This window comes from Mustela lutreola, chromosome 4 (assembly GCF_030435805.1).
Source record: "Mustela lutreola isolate mMusLut2 chromosome 4, mMusLut2.pri, whole genome shotgun sequence".
Lineage (NCBI taxonomy): Eukaryota > Metazoa > Chordata > Mammalia > Carnivora > Mustelidae > Mustela > Mustela lutreola.
This window is the reverse complement of record NC_081293.1, coordinates 74,589,158-74,607,051: the sequence shown is the minus strand read 5'-3', so window position 1 is coordinate 74,607,051 and position 17,894 is coordinate 74,589,158. Positions and strand designations below refer to the sequence as shown.

The 17,894-nt window shown below is 39.6% G+C and overlaps 1 protein-coding gene across 2 annotated transcripts in view; it reads right to left on the bottom strand.

Moving 5' to 3' along the window:
• Positions 1–12,707: 12,707 nt before the first annotated feature.
• The window catches only part of PTEN (phosphatase and tensin homolog), a 91,349-nt gene continuing 86,162 nt past the window's right edge, over positions 12,708–17,894 (bottom strand). For both annotated transcript variants that reach the window (XM_059170265.1, XM_059170266.1), the window contains exon 8: positions 12,708–16,238. In XM_059170265.1, coding sequence (XP_059026248.1) covers positions 16,053–16,238 — 186 coding nt within the window. In that variant the 3' untranslated portion in view covers positions 12,708–16,052. The remainder of the gene's footprint in view (positions 16,239–17,894) is intronic.

The following is a 17,894-nucleotide window of genomic DNA, read 5'->3' as shown; positions in this document are numbered from 1 at the left end:
ACCGTGTCTGCTCCTGGGAAGCACAAGGTGGAAAACAAGTCTGTTAGGATGCAAAGTCAGTGATCCGAATGAGAAGTCACAGTAGTTCAGATATTGGCAAAAGGATTCAAGATGTATTTTTGGAATTGGAATTTTGGATTAAGTGAACTGGATCAAATGTGGCATAGAGGGTTTCATTAAATAAGAGGAAGAAATTGCTAGGCTTTAGGTTCAAGCAATGGAGTGGATCATGCCACGCTCTCAGCAGAGAAACAGGTTTAAGGGTGAGAATCAGGAGTCGGGTTTGGGACACAATTGTGATGCCATTTGAAAAATAGACAAGCTTGGGACTTTGAAGGGAAATCTTGGATAGAAATATCAATTTGGGAGTCCTCGGGTTACGGAAGGTGTCTCACATCACGTGAATGGATGAGGGCACCATGGGTAAAAACACAGAAAAAGAGATGAGTAGATCCAGCTGGAGAGCTGACTTGTGTTCTCAAAACCATTCCAAAAGAAGTCTACAGAAGACTGGAAAGAACTGAGGCCAGAGTCTGCCCCTGGGTCCCATTGCACTGGGCTAATTTGTCTTTGTTGGTTGACTTCCATATTTCATTCTCTGTTGTAGGAAGGCAATTCTCCACATCAGTTTGCTGTTGGCTTGGTAACCACTCTTGATACATCCGCTCACATGAAACAGCCCTCCATCCTCTAGAGAAGAAAGTAGACGTTAATACCACTCTGTTTGGGAAAGTCCTTATCTGCCTCCATGTGAAACCCTGAGTTACTGAGAAGATGGATCAGAGAAAATCCCCAATTTGCTTTTCATTACCGTAAGCCATGTGTCATGTTCTTATTTTAGCCACATATCCCATCCTCATTCTCAACTTTGATCACTTTAACTTAAGGGGTGCTGATAGGGCTTTAGGATTTCCTTCTCTCTCTGTCACTTCGTGTGGTCCCACTGCTCTGTACTTAATAGAAATTCTTTGAATTTTGAAATTCTTTGAAATGTGGTTGGCATCATTCCCTGGTTTCAAAACAAATTAGTTGGGGGTATTTTGTTTTTGTTTCTTTAATGTCTCTTGGCCATTTCCAATTCTGAGAAGAGCTTCAAAAATGTATACATAAGTTACCATCTTTGCCAAAAGTTCTGTGGCAGCTGGCATGATTTCTTGATTCCCCTACATGTACTTAATTCATATCTAAATATTCTCAGAAAACGTGTTAAAAATAGACCTTTTCAAATTCACAACACAACAAGGACTTGTGTTATAATGTATACTAGATCACACCACCTGGTCCTGTGTTCATTCAATAACATATTGTTAACAAGAGAGTTTAAGATTCTAATGCAAATGAAAAGTGGTATATCCAAACAATGGAATAGTATTCAGCCACAGAAAGGGGTGAGATATCACATGGATGAAACTTGCAAACGTCACACTAAGTGAAAGAAGCCAGTCACACACACACACAAAAAAAAAAAACGTATTACATGGTTTCGTTAATACGAAATGTCCACTGTACACATCTATTGAGACCCAGAGTAGATCAGCAGTTACCAGGAGATTTGTGTTGCATTTGCTTGAATTTCAGTGTACCTCTAATACTCTTACATGCTTTCCCCAAGATTCTCCAGCATCTGTGTCACCTACCTCCTGATAACTTTTTGCCTGCACTCCAAAAACACTGGTTCCACTCCTCCTGGAGACCTGAGGCCTCCCTGAGGACTCGACGTTTCTGTTTCAGTCTGAACTGGTTTTCCTCTAGGCCTGCTCTGTCGTTCTATTTTTAGGACTTCCTTTTGCTGTTCTCCCTCCCCTTTCCCAGATCCCATGTCTTCCTCTTTCTTGGTTTACTTCCGCATTTTCCCAGGACACGTTCTCCCAGACCTTGCCAGGAAAGGTTGCATAGGTGATAAAAATTCGGAATCCCTAAATATCTGAACATCTGTCTATTCTTACCTTTGACTTGATTGATGATTGCATGAGGTCCGGAGTAGTTCTAAATCGGTGTATTATTCTACAGGTGATTCTTGAACGTGCCTTTGTAACTGAATTAATATGGTAAGTACTAGAAATAGAAAAGTGAGTGAGTGAGATATGAGGAAGTCAAAACAAGGGTAGATTCTTCTTTTTCAACTTGATTTTTAAAAAGAGAGAAAAGGGGGATGGGGAATGGGCAAAATGGGTGAAGGGAGGTGGGAGACACAGCTTCTAGTCATGGAATGAGTAAGTCATGGGAATATGAGGCAGAGCGTAGGGAATATAGCCAATGATATTGTAATAGCATTCCGTGGTGACAGATGGTAGTGACACGTGTGGTGAGCATAGCATCAGTATAGAGACGTCAAATCACTATGTTGTGTATTTGAAAGTAACGTCACAGTGTGTCAACTCTACGTCAACAAAAATCGATTTAAAGAAATAAAAAAATTAATACAAAATAAAGAGAGTGCTATGTAAGTAGAATGCAAGATAAAGGTTTTCTTTTTCTCCTTTTACTAAAAAAAAAAAAAAAAAAAAAAAGAGGGGGAAGAAAAGGATATCTAATAGGCTCTAAGAAATGACCCAAAGGAGATTAAAATGTCAAAAATGAGATGAAAAAGAGATAATTCAAGAAGACATGACCTAGGTCCCAAGAAAGGGAGGACAAGGAGCGCAGTAAAAAAGCTGGCCTTACACAAGAGGAAGAGGGTTTTTCCTTTTGCATCACAGGGAAGCAGATTGAAAGAGGGAGAGTGTGGGCTGATGATAGAAGGGCAGGAAGTTGAGAGTCTTTATTTATTTAGGAAAAGGCCGGGGTAGGGCTGAGGGAGAACGGGGGAAGTGGGAGGGACAGAAAGCACAGGCAGAGAAGGTTTGTGGAGCAGGAGAGAGCCGGACCCAGGAGGAGGCCAGGTTTGCCAGGGAGCTCTGGATGAGGAGAAGCCCCTCTGCTCATGGCCCAGCCCTCAGTGGCAGACTCCTGCGGGTCAGGGTGGACACACACTTCCCCCTATTCACACTGCGAGGACTCAGATCGCCGGGAGGCCTGAACTGAGAGTGACCCGGAAGCTTCTTCAAAACATGGTGGCACACGCAGCTCTCATGCTTCAGACTGAAGAGCCAGAGGCTCTGCGAGGGGGAGGCAGGTCACAGGGCTGGTGAACGGTGACACCAAGAATCAGCCCGGTGGCCTGAGCCGGTCCAAAGCCTGAACCTTAAACAAAAACGCACACAAATTTCGTATGCTCATTGCTTCATTCAGTCAGTGCACGCTGAACAGTCTGCTGCTTGAATGAAGAAGGGGAGAGAAAGTCCCCTGTGTCCCATAGCAGCCGTCCCTTTGGGGCCTGACCCTCGCCTACTGCGGACAAATCATGGGAGGAGAGCTCGTGGGGCCCTAGAATTCCTCAAAGTGCAGACTGAGAACACAACAGAGACCAGACGGAGTCTTCCGGGAGGCCCTCTGGTCAAAACTGGGACCCACGCTCTGTCTGCAAACCTCAGAAAGAACAGTTAAAAGTAAAGTTAGGTTCTTCTTCAAGTTACTATTCTTTGGTTGGAAACTGTTAGCTCAGACAGCACTGTCCACTTTCTAATCTAAGCCATATCTGTAATTTTAAATTCTCTAGGAACCATATATTTTTTTAAAATATAGATGAAATTAATAATATTTTCATATAAACCCATGTATCTAAAACTTATCTTTTTAACCAGTAATTCCTATTTAAAAAACTACCGATCAGATATTTTACATTCTATTTTTCATACTAAGTCTTCAAAATCTGGTGTGTCACTTACACTTAGAGCACATCTCAGTTTGGACTTGTCCTAGTTCAAGTGCTCAATAGCCACAATGTGACTAGTGGCTTTAGTAAAGGGCAGCACAGAGCTAGGACAGCAAACTGTCTTCTCCAAAGTCCCTCTTGGTGATGCTCTGTAAACTGAGAGACCACAACTCCATTCCTTCCAGGGACCTTAACCTCTCATGTTATAGACACGGAACACCAGTCAAGACTTGACATCACTTGCCCAAGGGCGTCCACTGAGTTGGCAGAAACCAGGATGAGCACATTTTCAAATATTCTAACTCCTCATGCTATGATGTTCCCGTAAGGCCATGCTACTTCCTCTCATTAGGTGGCGTTCACAGATTTTATACTTGATAATACCCTCGGTATTTTCCTTTCTCAAGGCCAATTCTTTTCTCTGTGCCCATCCCGTCTGCCATTTCCCTACCACGGCATTTTGCATATGGCGGGTACTCTATAAACGGTGTCTAATCAAATGAACTTGGTTCAGTTTGTACAAGCAGTAGCCATACAAATTATCCTTCAACTGTCTCTTCATATTTATTCAAATACTTCAGGGTATATGTATGCCACGTGAAGCACTTGCCAGGTGATTGTGCAGGAAAACAAAACTTAAGATGACCTCCCATGAGTTATTCTGTAGGGTTCTGAAGCTACCTGCTATGGGATATCATATAGTCTTTTTCTGGGAATCAGAGTTGGCCAGAATACATCCCCTGGGAGAGTGAAGGCAATCTTTTCTCATTCCTGCATGTCTGAACTCTCTCCCACTTCTCCTAATTTATCACAGATTACGGCTAGTGATTTTGAGACCATTTTCATGTTTCTTCAGCACCCTGGAAATTAATTTGTTAGGACCTTTAGATGGATGTTCTCTTCTTTACTTCTCCCCAATCAAAGATCTTCACCAGTGACCCTCAAAGCGTGGCCGATGGCCCCAGTGGGATATCGAGACCCTTTAAGGAGAATGACGAACGGTATTTGCCGTCAGGGATAAAATTCAAGCTTTTAAGTAAACGTTAGTATTTTAAAAAACTTACATCTGCCACTTTGAACTTGACAGCTTCCCAGTATTTAAAGACTTTTCTAATGAGCTCAGGGTACTGTTAGCAAATGTGATTTTTTTTTTTATGTTTACAGTGAAGTGTGTCAATATTTGGAATACTACACAAATCCATGAGCCAATATTTTCTAAATAATCCATTCATAATGTTACAGAATTATACATGAGTAAAAGATCATTCAGAGAATAAGATAGGAGTGCCTGGGTCGCTCAGGCAGTTAAGCATCTGCCTTCAGCTCGGGTCATGACCTCAGGGTCCTGGGATCAAGTCCCACATAAAGTCCTGCTTGGGCTCCCTGCTCTGCAGAGAGCCTGCTTCTCCTTCCCTCTCTGCCTGCCTCTCCCTTCGCTTGTGCTCACTCACGCTTACTCTGTGTCAAAAAAATAAATAAAATCTTGAAAAAAAAAAAAAGAAGAAGAACAAGATATACTAACAGGTTCAAATCAAACAAAAGGTTCAGTACAAAAGGTTCACTGAGGGGTCCCAATCCCACACTGCAGTGAACTTTTCAAAAAGTACAAATTGAGTTTGATAGTATCAAGAATACCTACAATCATCTAAAAAGGCTCTTAAAAAACTTCTCCCTTTCTAACCAAGTATCTGGTACAGAGGCCATATTTTCTTCATGTGCTACAACCAAAACAACATCTCACAACTGATTAAATGCAAAAGCATATATAAAATCCAGCTGTTTTCTATTAAGCCAAATATTAATAGATATAGAATTTTTTTAAAAGCCACCCTTAATTGCTAAAGTTTTGTTTTGGAAAGCATAATTATCTTCACTAAAAACGTTATTTATGTTAACATGTAATAAGTTTATTGTTATTTTTAATTAGTAAATATTTCTCAGGTAATAATGTCTCAGATTTAATTTCCAATAGGGTAAAATATCTGTAGGTAAAAATAACCTACACACGCAAAGCTTTTCAAGGTCCTCAATAAATTTTAAGAGTCTGAAAGAATCCTGAGACCAAAACATGTGAAAACCACTGCTTACCCGGCTGTCCTACTCATTTCAACTTGACAACTGTGCCCTTTAAAAAATAATAATAATAAAGATTCTCATTTGGTTGTTATAGGAAGTAAATATGTAACACAGTAGCTAGTGGTCTAGGCTCAGGAACCAGATAGAGGGGAACTCAAATCCTGGTTCCACTACTTACCAGTTTTTCTGTGCTGACCAGTTATCGAATGTGGGCCTCCTTTGATTCCTCACACATAAGATGGATATAATTGTGCTCCCTATCTTTTTTTTTTAAGATTTTATTTATTTATTTGACAGAGATCACAAGTAGGCAGAGAGGCAGGCAGAGAGAGAGGGGGAAGCAGGCTCCCTGCTGAGCAGAGTCTGATGTGGGACTTGATCCTAGGACCCTGGAATCATGACCTGAGCTGAAGGCAGAGTTTAACCCACTGAGCCACCCAGGCGCCCCTGTGCTTCCTATCTTACAGGAATTAAATGGTAGCACTTGTTAAACTCTTAAATCCAGAATTATCACTATTACAAGAATTCACACTGCTTTTTAAAAATAATATGGCACTAATGTAACGATGAGAGATATTCTAAAGCCTTGAAATTGTCTTCCTTCATCAGGAAGTTATTTTTCCAAACATAATACCAGTCCCATTTCCTCCAGTCTCGCCTTAATGATGTCACGTAACAGATTTCTAAGTATTAGCAGCATTAAACATTGCAATTTTTTTTTCTGTTATGAGATTGGAAAGCATGTATTGGGCCTATGAGACTGGTCGATTTTCATGTGACATCTCTATAATCACATCCACAATTCGGAAAAGGCCCTATTACAAACGCTGATTCAAAGAGTTAACATGAGGGGGCCTGGGTGGCTCAGTTGGTTAAGCAACTGTCTTCAACTCAGGTCATGATCCTGGAGTCCTGGGGTTGAATCCCCACATTGGGCTCCCAGCTCCATGGGGAGTCTGCTTCTCCCTCTGACCTTTTACCCTCTCATGCTCTCACTCACTGTCTCTCTCTCAAATAAATAAATAAAATCTTTTCAAAAATTAAAAATAAATTAAAATTTTTTTTAAAAAAGCAAAGAGTAAACATGAGCAGGCGAGCAAAGCAATTTATCAGGCACTGACTCTGATGATGAGCTTGGCAATTATCTAGTGATGACTCTCTTAGGTTTCGAAATTGCTTTTGCTGCAGGTACACAACTTAATGGACCCAATTAGGGAACATTCTTCGTCAACGCATACTTTAGCTCAGACATTGTAAGTTGCAGAACATATGTGACATTTTTTTTGTTTTTTGTTTTTTTTTTTTAATTTTTTATTTATTATAAACATATATTTTTATCCCCAGGGGTACAGGTTTGTGAATCGCCAGGTTTACACACTTCACAGCACTCACCAAAGCACATACCCTCCCCAATGCATATGTGACATGCTTTTACGTATTCAGCCCAAAAAAAAAAAACACTGTCACAGAAAATTTGCATAATCATCACAGTTGGACCTATGATAATGCTAATTCCTTATTCAACGTAATTGACAAACAGCAGGAACTTCTTCATATGTAACTCAAGGAGCCACATGAATGTACTTAGATTAATATCTTATCAAGGCCCCTTGTAGCTAATTACAGTCAGATACAGTTTGCTTTTCAAAGCCTCATCCACCTTAAAGAACTTAGGGTCATCATTAAAATTGGACACTTATTAATTTACTTTCAAGTGTGCTGATTCTTTCCTGTCATTTCCATTTTTCTATTGTCCATCTAGTGGCTTTTATTTCTAATTTTGGATATTGTATCTTTGGCCATAAAATTTCCATTTGGTTCTTTTTATAATTTGGTTCTCTGCTGAGAACTTCTATCTTTCTGTTCAAGTGTGTTTATCTTCACCTCATGGAGCATAATTGTAATAGTTGCTTTTATGTCTGATAATTCCAACATCTGGGTTACCTCGTGGCTGGCATCTCTTGATGGACTTTTTCCTTGGAAATGGGTTACATTATCCTGGTTCTTCTTTCTTAAGCAATTTTGGATACTGGGTTGTATCCTTTAGGTACATTTTCCTGAAAAACATTTTATTTGCCGGTTGGTTTGTTTGTTTAAGCAAGTAATCAACACAATCAGGCTCAGACCACAAATTCTCTATCACCTTCTGTTGGTGGTGGTTCCCATCTCATTTTCATTTTTTTGTAGACTGTGCTATGGTTCTTTAGGTCTGTCTTGAGCACGCCCGCTCCGGACTGAGCTCAGGACTTGGAGAAGTTCGTATACACAATGAGAGGGTCCCCCATCCCAGCTCTCCCCGTTCGGGATTTTCCTCCTTCCCTTAACCCACACTCTCTGGCCAACAGGAGACACTTTTCCTGGTTTCCTCTGGCTAACAGGTGGATTTCTCCTAGAGTTTCAGCCGCTCGTGTCTCCATGGCTGCACAGCCCTCAAGTGGGATGGACCCCTGCCACAAAGCTGTAAGACAAAAGAAATAAAAAAATAAAAGCAAATCATCCTCATATAGGGTGCTTCTCCGAGTCTTAAGCCTCCTTCCTGGTCTGTCTGCTTGTGTTTCCTTCTCAGCGTTCTTAGGTATTTGCTTCTTTGCATTTGGTCCAGTTTTTGACAACCACAGCAGAAATGGCCTCGAGTGGTTCTACTCCACCTTGGTTGGAATCAGAAGTTCCCGCATCTACTTCTCCAAATTTTACCTTCCCCTGCTTTCCACGCCACTCACTGTGCTCTAGCCTTTCTCTTCTTATAGTTTCCAAAACGGCTAAGTTTGTTCCCGCAACAAGCTGTTGTACTCTCTCTTCCTTCTGCTCAACTCTGTTCGCTGCTCTAAAAGGTCAGTGACCTTTTCTGAGCTCTACAGCACCATCATTCCAAGTGGACATGCTAAGCATGCGGCATACACCTGACAGGCCGCTGGTCGACCAGCTTAATGGAGAACAAATTACTTTAAACCACAGGGCATCTCTAAGTTTAACCACAAGTAAGGTACAAGTTTATTCAACAAATTTAAGGCCAAACTGGCCCATCTTGCTCTCGTTCTGGGTCTTGCTGTAAAAACATGTGTCAACCCCTCACCGTCGTACCTATCAAGAACCTTGCAAGGATGCGGAGTTCTCTTTCATGGTACGAACACCTGTTAGACATTTCTCTTCTTCATTCATTTTGCAGGACTCAAGGCTTGTAATAAAATGGGCTTTTCTTCTGCCCGCGATAAAGGATATTGGCAGGATTCCATTACTGATTGTTTATGCATTCGTTGTGTTGTAAACTTGATTATGTGTACGAGGGGGCCTAGTGTCGTAGTGTGGTCAAGAAGCACAGTTCCAGTGGGCTCCAGTTCCGTTCCCTCCTTACTAGTTGTGAGGCCTGGGCAATTCGAATACTCTTTCAGGTTTTGTGCATAAACTGAGGTGAAACCACCCACCTTGAAGGGTAGGTAAAGCCCGGCAAGCATCTGCCGCCGCGGGGCTGGCACAGCGTTTCCCTCGCTGCCCTCCAGTACTAAGGGATAGCAGGAGCTCCCCGAGCCCTCTCGTCTTCCCTTTTCCTTCTCTTCCCACTTCAAGTTCCTGCCTTTCTGATCTGTGTTTTGGTCTCCAGGTAGGTGACTTATCATAGGACTCCTACGAGTTTCAAATCTGTATCTTCAGGTTTTCTGAGGTAGAACTGTGTAGAAACTTCCTTGGGAAAGATTCGAGCAGCCTAAGGTTTTCAAGTACTTGTATAAAAAAAAATTCAAAACCAAATACTCAAAATAACTTTCTTTTTAAAGAAAAAAATACTCTCCATAGGAAAGCATTTCTGTTTTTATATCCATCGGTAGCCAAATGGAACATGATATAGACATTTCCAGTGCCCCAACTTTGGTTAAATGCACAGGCCTGAAAGTAATTCATTAATGCACACATCAAGATGCTACTAACAAATTCATTAATATCCAAGAGTCATTCCTCTATGTCAAAGTCATCCAAGGCTGACATTACTTTCATTACAGTGAACTGTGAGATTTCATGGAGAACTATTTGCCTGAATCAAACTATTTGAAACCCTGAAGTTGGACTCCAGCACTCCAAAATTTAAGGCATCCACCCACCCACCCAACGCACATTTATAAAACTTCCCAGTAGGGCAGTTTAGTGAGAGATGCAAGTAAAAACTGAAAGGCATTTGTCAACATAAGATATCATGTGGACAGCTGTATAGAGTAGGGAGAAAAATCCCGAAGGTGCACGTCAACTGATGCCAGTGAATTACAGGCTAATATAGGAAGCCACACAGGAACATTTTCAGAATTTCGCTGCGGTGAACAGTTGACAATCTGCAACACTAGAGCCTTGTTCCATTCCAAACAAAACCTCTGACTCTTTCAAGAACAGATGAGAAACCACATGCAACAAGAGACATAAATTATATTTAATTAAAAGAATGAAAAAAAATATAAATCCTTGTTAAACACTTCGTTTAAAAATACACAGCTTTATTTTATAACCTGGTAATGCTCAAAGATGGCAGCCGACTTCACTCATTCATGTAAAAATATTCTTTAAATGTCAATCAATACATTTCTAAGTTATGTGTTGCCCTGCCGCCGAATTTTTTTCACCAAAATCCTCAAATAACTACCAAAGAAGAGCTGCATGTTTTGTTAGAAGCCCCCCATTATACTAAACATGGTAAATTCCAGAGCTGAAGGTGAACCACGCATGAAATACTGTCTCTTTGAGATGCTGAAGTCACACAAGCACAGATTTCAAAACAATTGACTGATAAATAAGCAGTAGCTTTCCCTTTGGGGCAGGTGTCAAATCAATTCAGACCAAATTGAACACCTGTTTGGGAACTATAAAAACTGAAAAGCTCATCCTTCTCCTCCAACCTCGCGGATGTGGAAAGGCAATAGTGAAATGAACTATTGCATGGTGTCTCATAGGTTCTGTTTAACCACTTAACACGCAATCCCAAAATGCACGTTTAAAATGGTTTTTGAGGAGACAGATCTACAATATTCAGCTTGTCTATGCTAAATAAACGTTAACTATCTTACTTACTCACTTATCACCCTGATGCTAACAGGATCTACACATCATGAGGAATCCGGGGTCTTGGACAGGGCTCTGCACACGATCTGCACCTACAGCACTAAAAAGTCACTGATCATTGTCTGATGGGACTCAACGCTTTACAAATACGTGTCGCATATAGTAAACTTAAAGGCTATGAGTATGCATAGTACAAACTTCACTTCTTAAAGAATACACATGAATATGCAGGAAAAAAATGATTGCAGAGTCACAGAAAGTATCCACAATGGCCATGTCTCCACATGGTCGAATTATGAGTATTTTATTATTGTTGTTATGGGAAAGGATTCTCAAAAGAGCTAACTGAAGAACCAAAGGGTATTACCACCAATGAAATTATTCGTCCTTTCCTGTTTTCACATTATCTATTTTTAAAGTCACTGGCCAATAGGAATTTGCCAAGAGTGGATAGCAACATTCTAATACACTTGTAAGAAGGAAGCTCCTTGAAGGATGGAGAAAAGAGCAAGATCATGATTACAAGAGAATAGACTTGCTCCAAAACCAAAACCAAAAAACAAAACAAAAAACCGATAAGCAACTTAGTCGTTAGGTTTCCTATGGCTCTACAATTTACAGAAAAACCGGTCTCTAACATTCCACCTTTAAAAGTTTTAAAATACTGTCCTTATACCCGTTTGGACTGATGCTATCCATCTCCATTCAGAAACTTTTCTCTCTGTGCTCGTTAACAGCACGGCCCATCAAAACCTAGACTTCAGTCATCAAGATGCGTGGCTTGTTATCTGGCAGGAATTAAAGAACAAAAGGAGTTGGACATCAGCAACAAATTCCGGAGATTTAAGGGCTTGATGTTTCATCTGCCTCTGGGAGCCTGCAGGTTAAACACGGGTGGTTTTTACTTCTCAGTAGAAATGGTGGTGGCATTCACTGAATCCCACGAACGCAAGAGACAGTGTGGACAACACGCAAGAACAATGCTCCTACGTCTCAGACATTGCCAAGATCCTCTTAGGAAACCCAGTACTTAAAACTCCAGGATGGTAACCCTCACAATACCAAATGGAAGTGCATACACAACCACACACTTTGCATACGTTTTTAGATGATTATACATTATTCACTCTTACTGTTTTTTAAAAGCCACACAACAAAATGTAAACCTGAAAGGACATGAAGTCTCACTGTTCCATACATGGTCTGCTTTACCTCTCCCAACATCCCTACAAGCTACACCGTCACCTACTAGATCTTACTGTGCTCCGACAAAAGGAGGATACGCCTTAGTCTTTAAACTTTGACTAAGATTAGAAATCACAAGATTAATTCAAGCACACGGAGTCTTTCAGACTACTCAGGACTATCAATATTCAAATGGCACAAGTCACGATGAGTAGATGAGGCTTCCTGTATGTTGATGGCAGTATACAAAGGACGGAAAAGTCACCATGTTTAAATCCGAAGTATGAAATCCATGCAGGGAGATTTTCCTTCAGACATCTGGCTAAGTGGGGGAAAAAAGACAATTTTTCAAGACTCTTAAACTTTTTCAGGACTAGAATGTTATTTCATGTGCCTGAAACAACTTACTAAGTGTTGGCTGCGGCCCTAAACAAAGGCACGTCTCTTATTAAACATGAGTAGTTGGGACACTCTACCCTCAAGCTGACAAAGGCCCATGTTTTTATAACCGCAGGCTTTGAAGAACACGGGGCGGAGGGGTGGGTGGTGGTGTTACAGAGAACCACATCTGGCTGCCTTTTATTTTAAAACTCAATTCAAATGATTTAAACAATTCAAACGACTAGTACTCTCATTTAATAAAACACCCACACAGTGACAAGAATGAGACTTTAATCAGTTTTAAGTGGAGTTTATAACACTAAGAGATAAAGGGTTGTTAACAAACACAGTAACAAACGGACATCTGATTGGTATGAGGCGTTATCCTGCACACGTCATTATGTGTTTGTGTATCCTCAGTGCATAGCATTTACACACAGAACCACGGCTGCACAGCACGAGAGTATCTGAAGAGGCTGAATCGCAGTAAGGCTGTTTAACAGACTGAAATGTTGAGTATATATATGCTCTAGGAAAACAGACTGAACTGCTGAGCCGGCAGGGTGGAAGGCAGCTCTGCCAGACACCGCGGTTAGAGCCCCCACTTCCGTGCACAGCCCCACCCCTTCCGTCTGCATGCATGACCTATGAACAGTATGTAAAGGTACACGAGGCACTTTGTGGCGACCACGGCCATCGTTATGAACATATTGCACACATTTTCTAGAACTAAACATGGAACTTGTACCCTACTTTTTATTTTTTAAAGCTGAAACATTTGATGCTGCCGGTAAACTCCACTTAAGTTTATAACCTGTGCCACAACAAAGAACGGGGATGCTAGGTATCCAACTGCCCTGTAATAATTATGGCAAAAAAAAAAAAAAAAAAAAAAAGTTTGCGAGGAGCTACAGAGGACTTGGGATGGCACAGGGCCCAACTGTATAAGCTTTCTTAAAAGTGATGCCTTCAAGTAACTTCAGACATGTAAGCGGCTGCACATCCAAAAAGTCTAAGAAAACATTCCAGAAACTCAAAGAGATTACCTACAGAATGCATTTCAGGCTAATTATGAATACTGTCATAAATAAAGTTTTAATTAGGACTCAAAAACCTTTCAGTCATAGCAATTCTTGTCAAATTCTATGGGGATGGTAACTGAAATAAAGTAGAGTAGTATGTATAATATATATTTATATATATATAATATATATATATAATGCCATTTTTCCATTTCCAATGACTACACCATAAAATGTAAGCAAGGCTTCTCAAAAACATTGAAACATTCAAAATCAAAACCCTCATTCAGACCTTCACATTCCAAAGGAAAAATAATAACAGTGCAAAAGCCCATTATAATGTCATTATTGATGACCTGGCCCTCCATGTTACATATTGGAATAACACAAGTTATGTTTTAATATACTGTGCCCAAAACTGTAACAAATAACAGTATTAATAACTATCATCAAAACATGAAGAGTGGATTTTCATTTTAGTCAATTTTCAGCTTTTATGAAAGATAAGGTGGCATATAAATTTCAATGCTGAGATCTTAGGAATAGCTGTCTTCTAACTTCACCAATTTAATTTGAGCAGTCAGTCAATTCTCTCTATATATCAATGTTTAAATACAAATGTGTAAATCCTAAGAGCTTTGTTAAAAATGTAAAAATTTTATTTGTTGAATGAAACTGATGAGGTATGGAAAACATGTCAACATTATTTACTAAGAATATTTTAGATGAAGTTCTGCCTTATCTATTTAACCATCAAACTCTATAAATGCTGCTCTAGTAGGTCCTATGCAATCTGTATTTGTAAATTAACTAGGTCAGACCACAGCTAGTGAACAATTTCAGCACCAATAAGTTATTGAAAATGAGATTTTACACCATTAAGAAATAAATTGGCTGGATATTTAAATGTTTCAAGGTTAAGGTACAATTTGAAAGACACCAAATTTCTGGGGAAAAAAACTTCTTTTTAAATAATATCTTCACATTAGCTTTACAATAGTAGTTGTACTCTGCTTAGAATCATATGCAGTCTGGGCATATTAAATATAGGATATTTAAGAAGTGAAATTGAAGCCCTAGTCCTAAGTCTAGCACTATGAAGAAATGATTCAACACTGCACATTTAAAAACAAACAAACAAAAAAAACAAGAACTATTCTTTCAATAAAAAATCGATAAAAGCGTTATGTGGGACAATTTCTACTGAAAAAGTAAATGCCTTATTATTTGTGCAGTGTTGAAAATTTACTGCAACTCTAATTTCCTTTTTAACACAAATAATGTTCTTTTAAATATAAACATTATATGTATTCAGTATTCAAGTAAAATTCCCTAACAGTTAATGACATTTAAAAAATGTGCAAAACTGCAAAACTCATTGTAATAGAATGTGTAAGGTCAAAAGGGCGGAACGGCTGACAGCTATTGGATTGAATAAGTGCATCATAAATCTTTAAAGAAAAAAACGCTTACTGTAGAATCTCAAATTGAAATTTCCTGTGCAGCATTACAAAATATTTTATATTCAATGAGAAAAAAGAAGCTTGCAGGCAGCACATGAAGCATCCACAGCAGGTATATGATTGAAAACTAATAAAGTAAGTGTACGTGGTTGACTGATGTAGGGACTAATAGCATTTGACTTTTCGCACTGGCCTTGATTACACAGGAGATGGAGCAGTCGTTACAATTCAGAAAATGTATTTTAATAGATCATTGTCGATTTTTATAATGTTTCAAGCCCATTCTTTGTTGATAGCCTCCACATTTATATGGTTAAGTCATTGTTGCTGTGTTTCTTATCTATGACCACATTATTTTTATATCCCTTCATTTGTGGATTCTTAACAAGTTGTGGAAGGTTCATTCCTGTACCCCAATACAGAGTCACTCTCTCTAGCTGCCTTTTCTAGCACCAATATGCTTTAAAAAAAAAATAAAATGCACAAAACAACAAGCAGTGACAGCGGCCAGTTCCTCAAACATCCAGATTAATAACTGTAGCATGCTAAAGAAAGGTGCATGAAATAGCTGGAGATGGTATATGGTCCAGAGTCCAGCTAACAGATATCCCTTTCTGAGCACTCCCTCCATTCCCCTAACCCGAATACATGCATTAGAATGTAGCAAAACCCTGGAGAAACTCCTCTTAGCCAACTGCAAACTTATCTGTTGCCACAAGTGCAAAGGGGTAGGATGTGAACCTGTGTTATCACAAAACTCTTGAGCCACTTCAGTTGGTGACAGAACACAAAATGAGAAATTCCTACGTATACACATCAGTCTGTCTCCACTTTTTATAAAACTGGAATAAAATGGGAAAGTGCCATCTTTATTTATCCTAATTGAATTTTAAATGTCCTTTTGACACAAAAAGGTATATACATGACACAGCTACACAACCTTTTTTCAACTGGACAACAAGTGTCAAAACCCTGTGGATGTATAGGGTAAAACAAGATTGGTCAGGAAAAGAGAATTGTTCCTATAACTGGTAATCTGACACAATGTCCTATTGCCATTAAAAAAAAAGGTCCAATTTCAGTTTATTCAAGTTTGTTTTCATGGTGTTTTATCCCTCTTGATTAAAAAAAAATTCAGACTTTTGTAATTTGTGTATGCTGATCTTCATCAAAAGGTTCATTCTCTGGATCAGAGTCAGTGGTGTCAGAATATCTATAATGATCAGGTTCATTGTCACTAACATCTGGTGTTACAGAAGTTGAACTGCTAGCCTCGGGATTTGACGGCTCCTCTACTGTTTTCGTGAAGTACAGCTTCACCTAGAGAAAAAAGACAAGAGTTTAAGTGGAAAATCCATAAATCTGACTAATCTTAAATGACTTTGTAGAGATACATATTTTAACAGATTTGTTTTTTAAAAATGCAATGACAAACAGGATCTTGAAAAGGCAGCTATCTTTTAAATGACCGTCTGCTTCAGATTTCCAATGTTTTCTTGTTATACACTGAAAAGATACACTGGGATGTACTAACATAATAAGCATAAGCTGTAAGCATTAACTAAATAATTCTACTGGAAAAAAAAGCACTGAGACTGAAGTTCGTTGGTCATTTAAAAAGTGTCTTTTCAATAAACTTCAATGTACAAATAGCTGAGATCCAAAAGAATGTTGCACTTACTACCACTCTGAGCCTCAGTGTATTTTCTGACACAAATAACACTAAACAAGTACTACATTATAAAAACACTGACTAGCAGCGATGTTTGGGATCCCGTCAGCCCTGAAGGTTAAGAACATCAGACAGTGATCTGACAGTGGACAAAGGGCCATCACAGCAGTGCTGGAGAGCCGTCCAACAACTCAGCGAGGCAGGGATTTCCGTCTCCCCAGAGAGGAAGCAGAGGCCCAGAAGGCAGTGGATCTGAGGCTTCCATCAGATCCGCCAGGAAGACCCTTGCTCTTTCTGCTCTATCTACAACCTACCTCCGATCCACTACCTAAAAGTCATCCTCACTTCTCCTCCTCTTACATCCAACATCCGCTCCATCAGCAAACCCTTTTGGGTCCACCCACACGAAGCCATCTCTACCTCCTCTGACAGCTTCTCAGTGTGCCCACTGCTACCACGCTAGTCCCTGCAGCCACCACCTCTCAGCTACATTAAACCACGGTGGCAGCTTCTCACTTCATCTCCAAGCTCTGTCCTTGCCTCCTCTCCAGTCTACATTTTAAAGACAAAATTCAGATGACATCCTTCCTGTGCTGGAAACACACCAATGTCTTCACAGTCAGACCGATGTGCTTTAGTCAAAATGGCTGCTTGCCTACTGCTCCTCAAACATGGGAGAATCATTCTGTCTCAGGGCTGTTGTATCTGCCCTTCCCTCCCATCCCAGATGTTTGTACTGCTCACTCATTCCATGTGGGCCTCTGATAAAAGGTCACCTGCTAGAGAGGTCTTCTCTTAACTATTAGGCTAAAAAACACACCAAGATCGTGCTTTATGCCACCTCTGCTCATTTGTTCATCAACACTTACAGCATTATATCTGTTTACTGATAACTGAGTTTTAATTTGTAATCACAAATATATATTCTTGTAATATTAAAAAATATTTAATATTAAAACAATAAAACCAGAGGAAGTCACACCATAAAAGCTAATAATTAAGGAAAACGCAGATATAGTCGATGGAAACCTGTGAATTCTCAAAGATCCTTCTAATCACTTAAAAGAAGTCTAAGATTTAAAGGCACTTAATATTGGATTTATTTTCACTTAAAATATGTAGCCTCCCATTTATTTTTAGGATTGCTCACAATATTCTTATACTTATCAACTATGGGTAGGCTTGCTGCATATTATAAAAATGGAATGAGGCAAAATAAGTAAGAAATTTTTTTGAAAGAGAAAGAAGGGTATGGTGAAAGGAAGGAGGAAAATCAGGTAGAAGGAGAAACAGGAAAGGGGAAG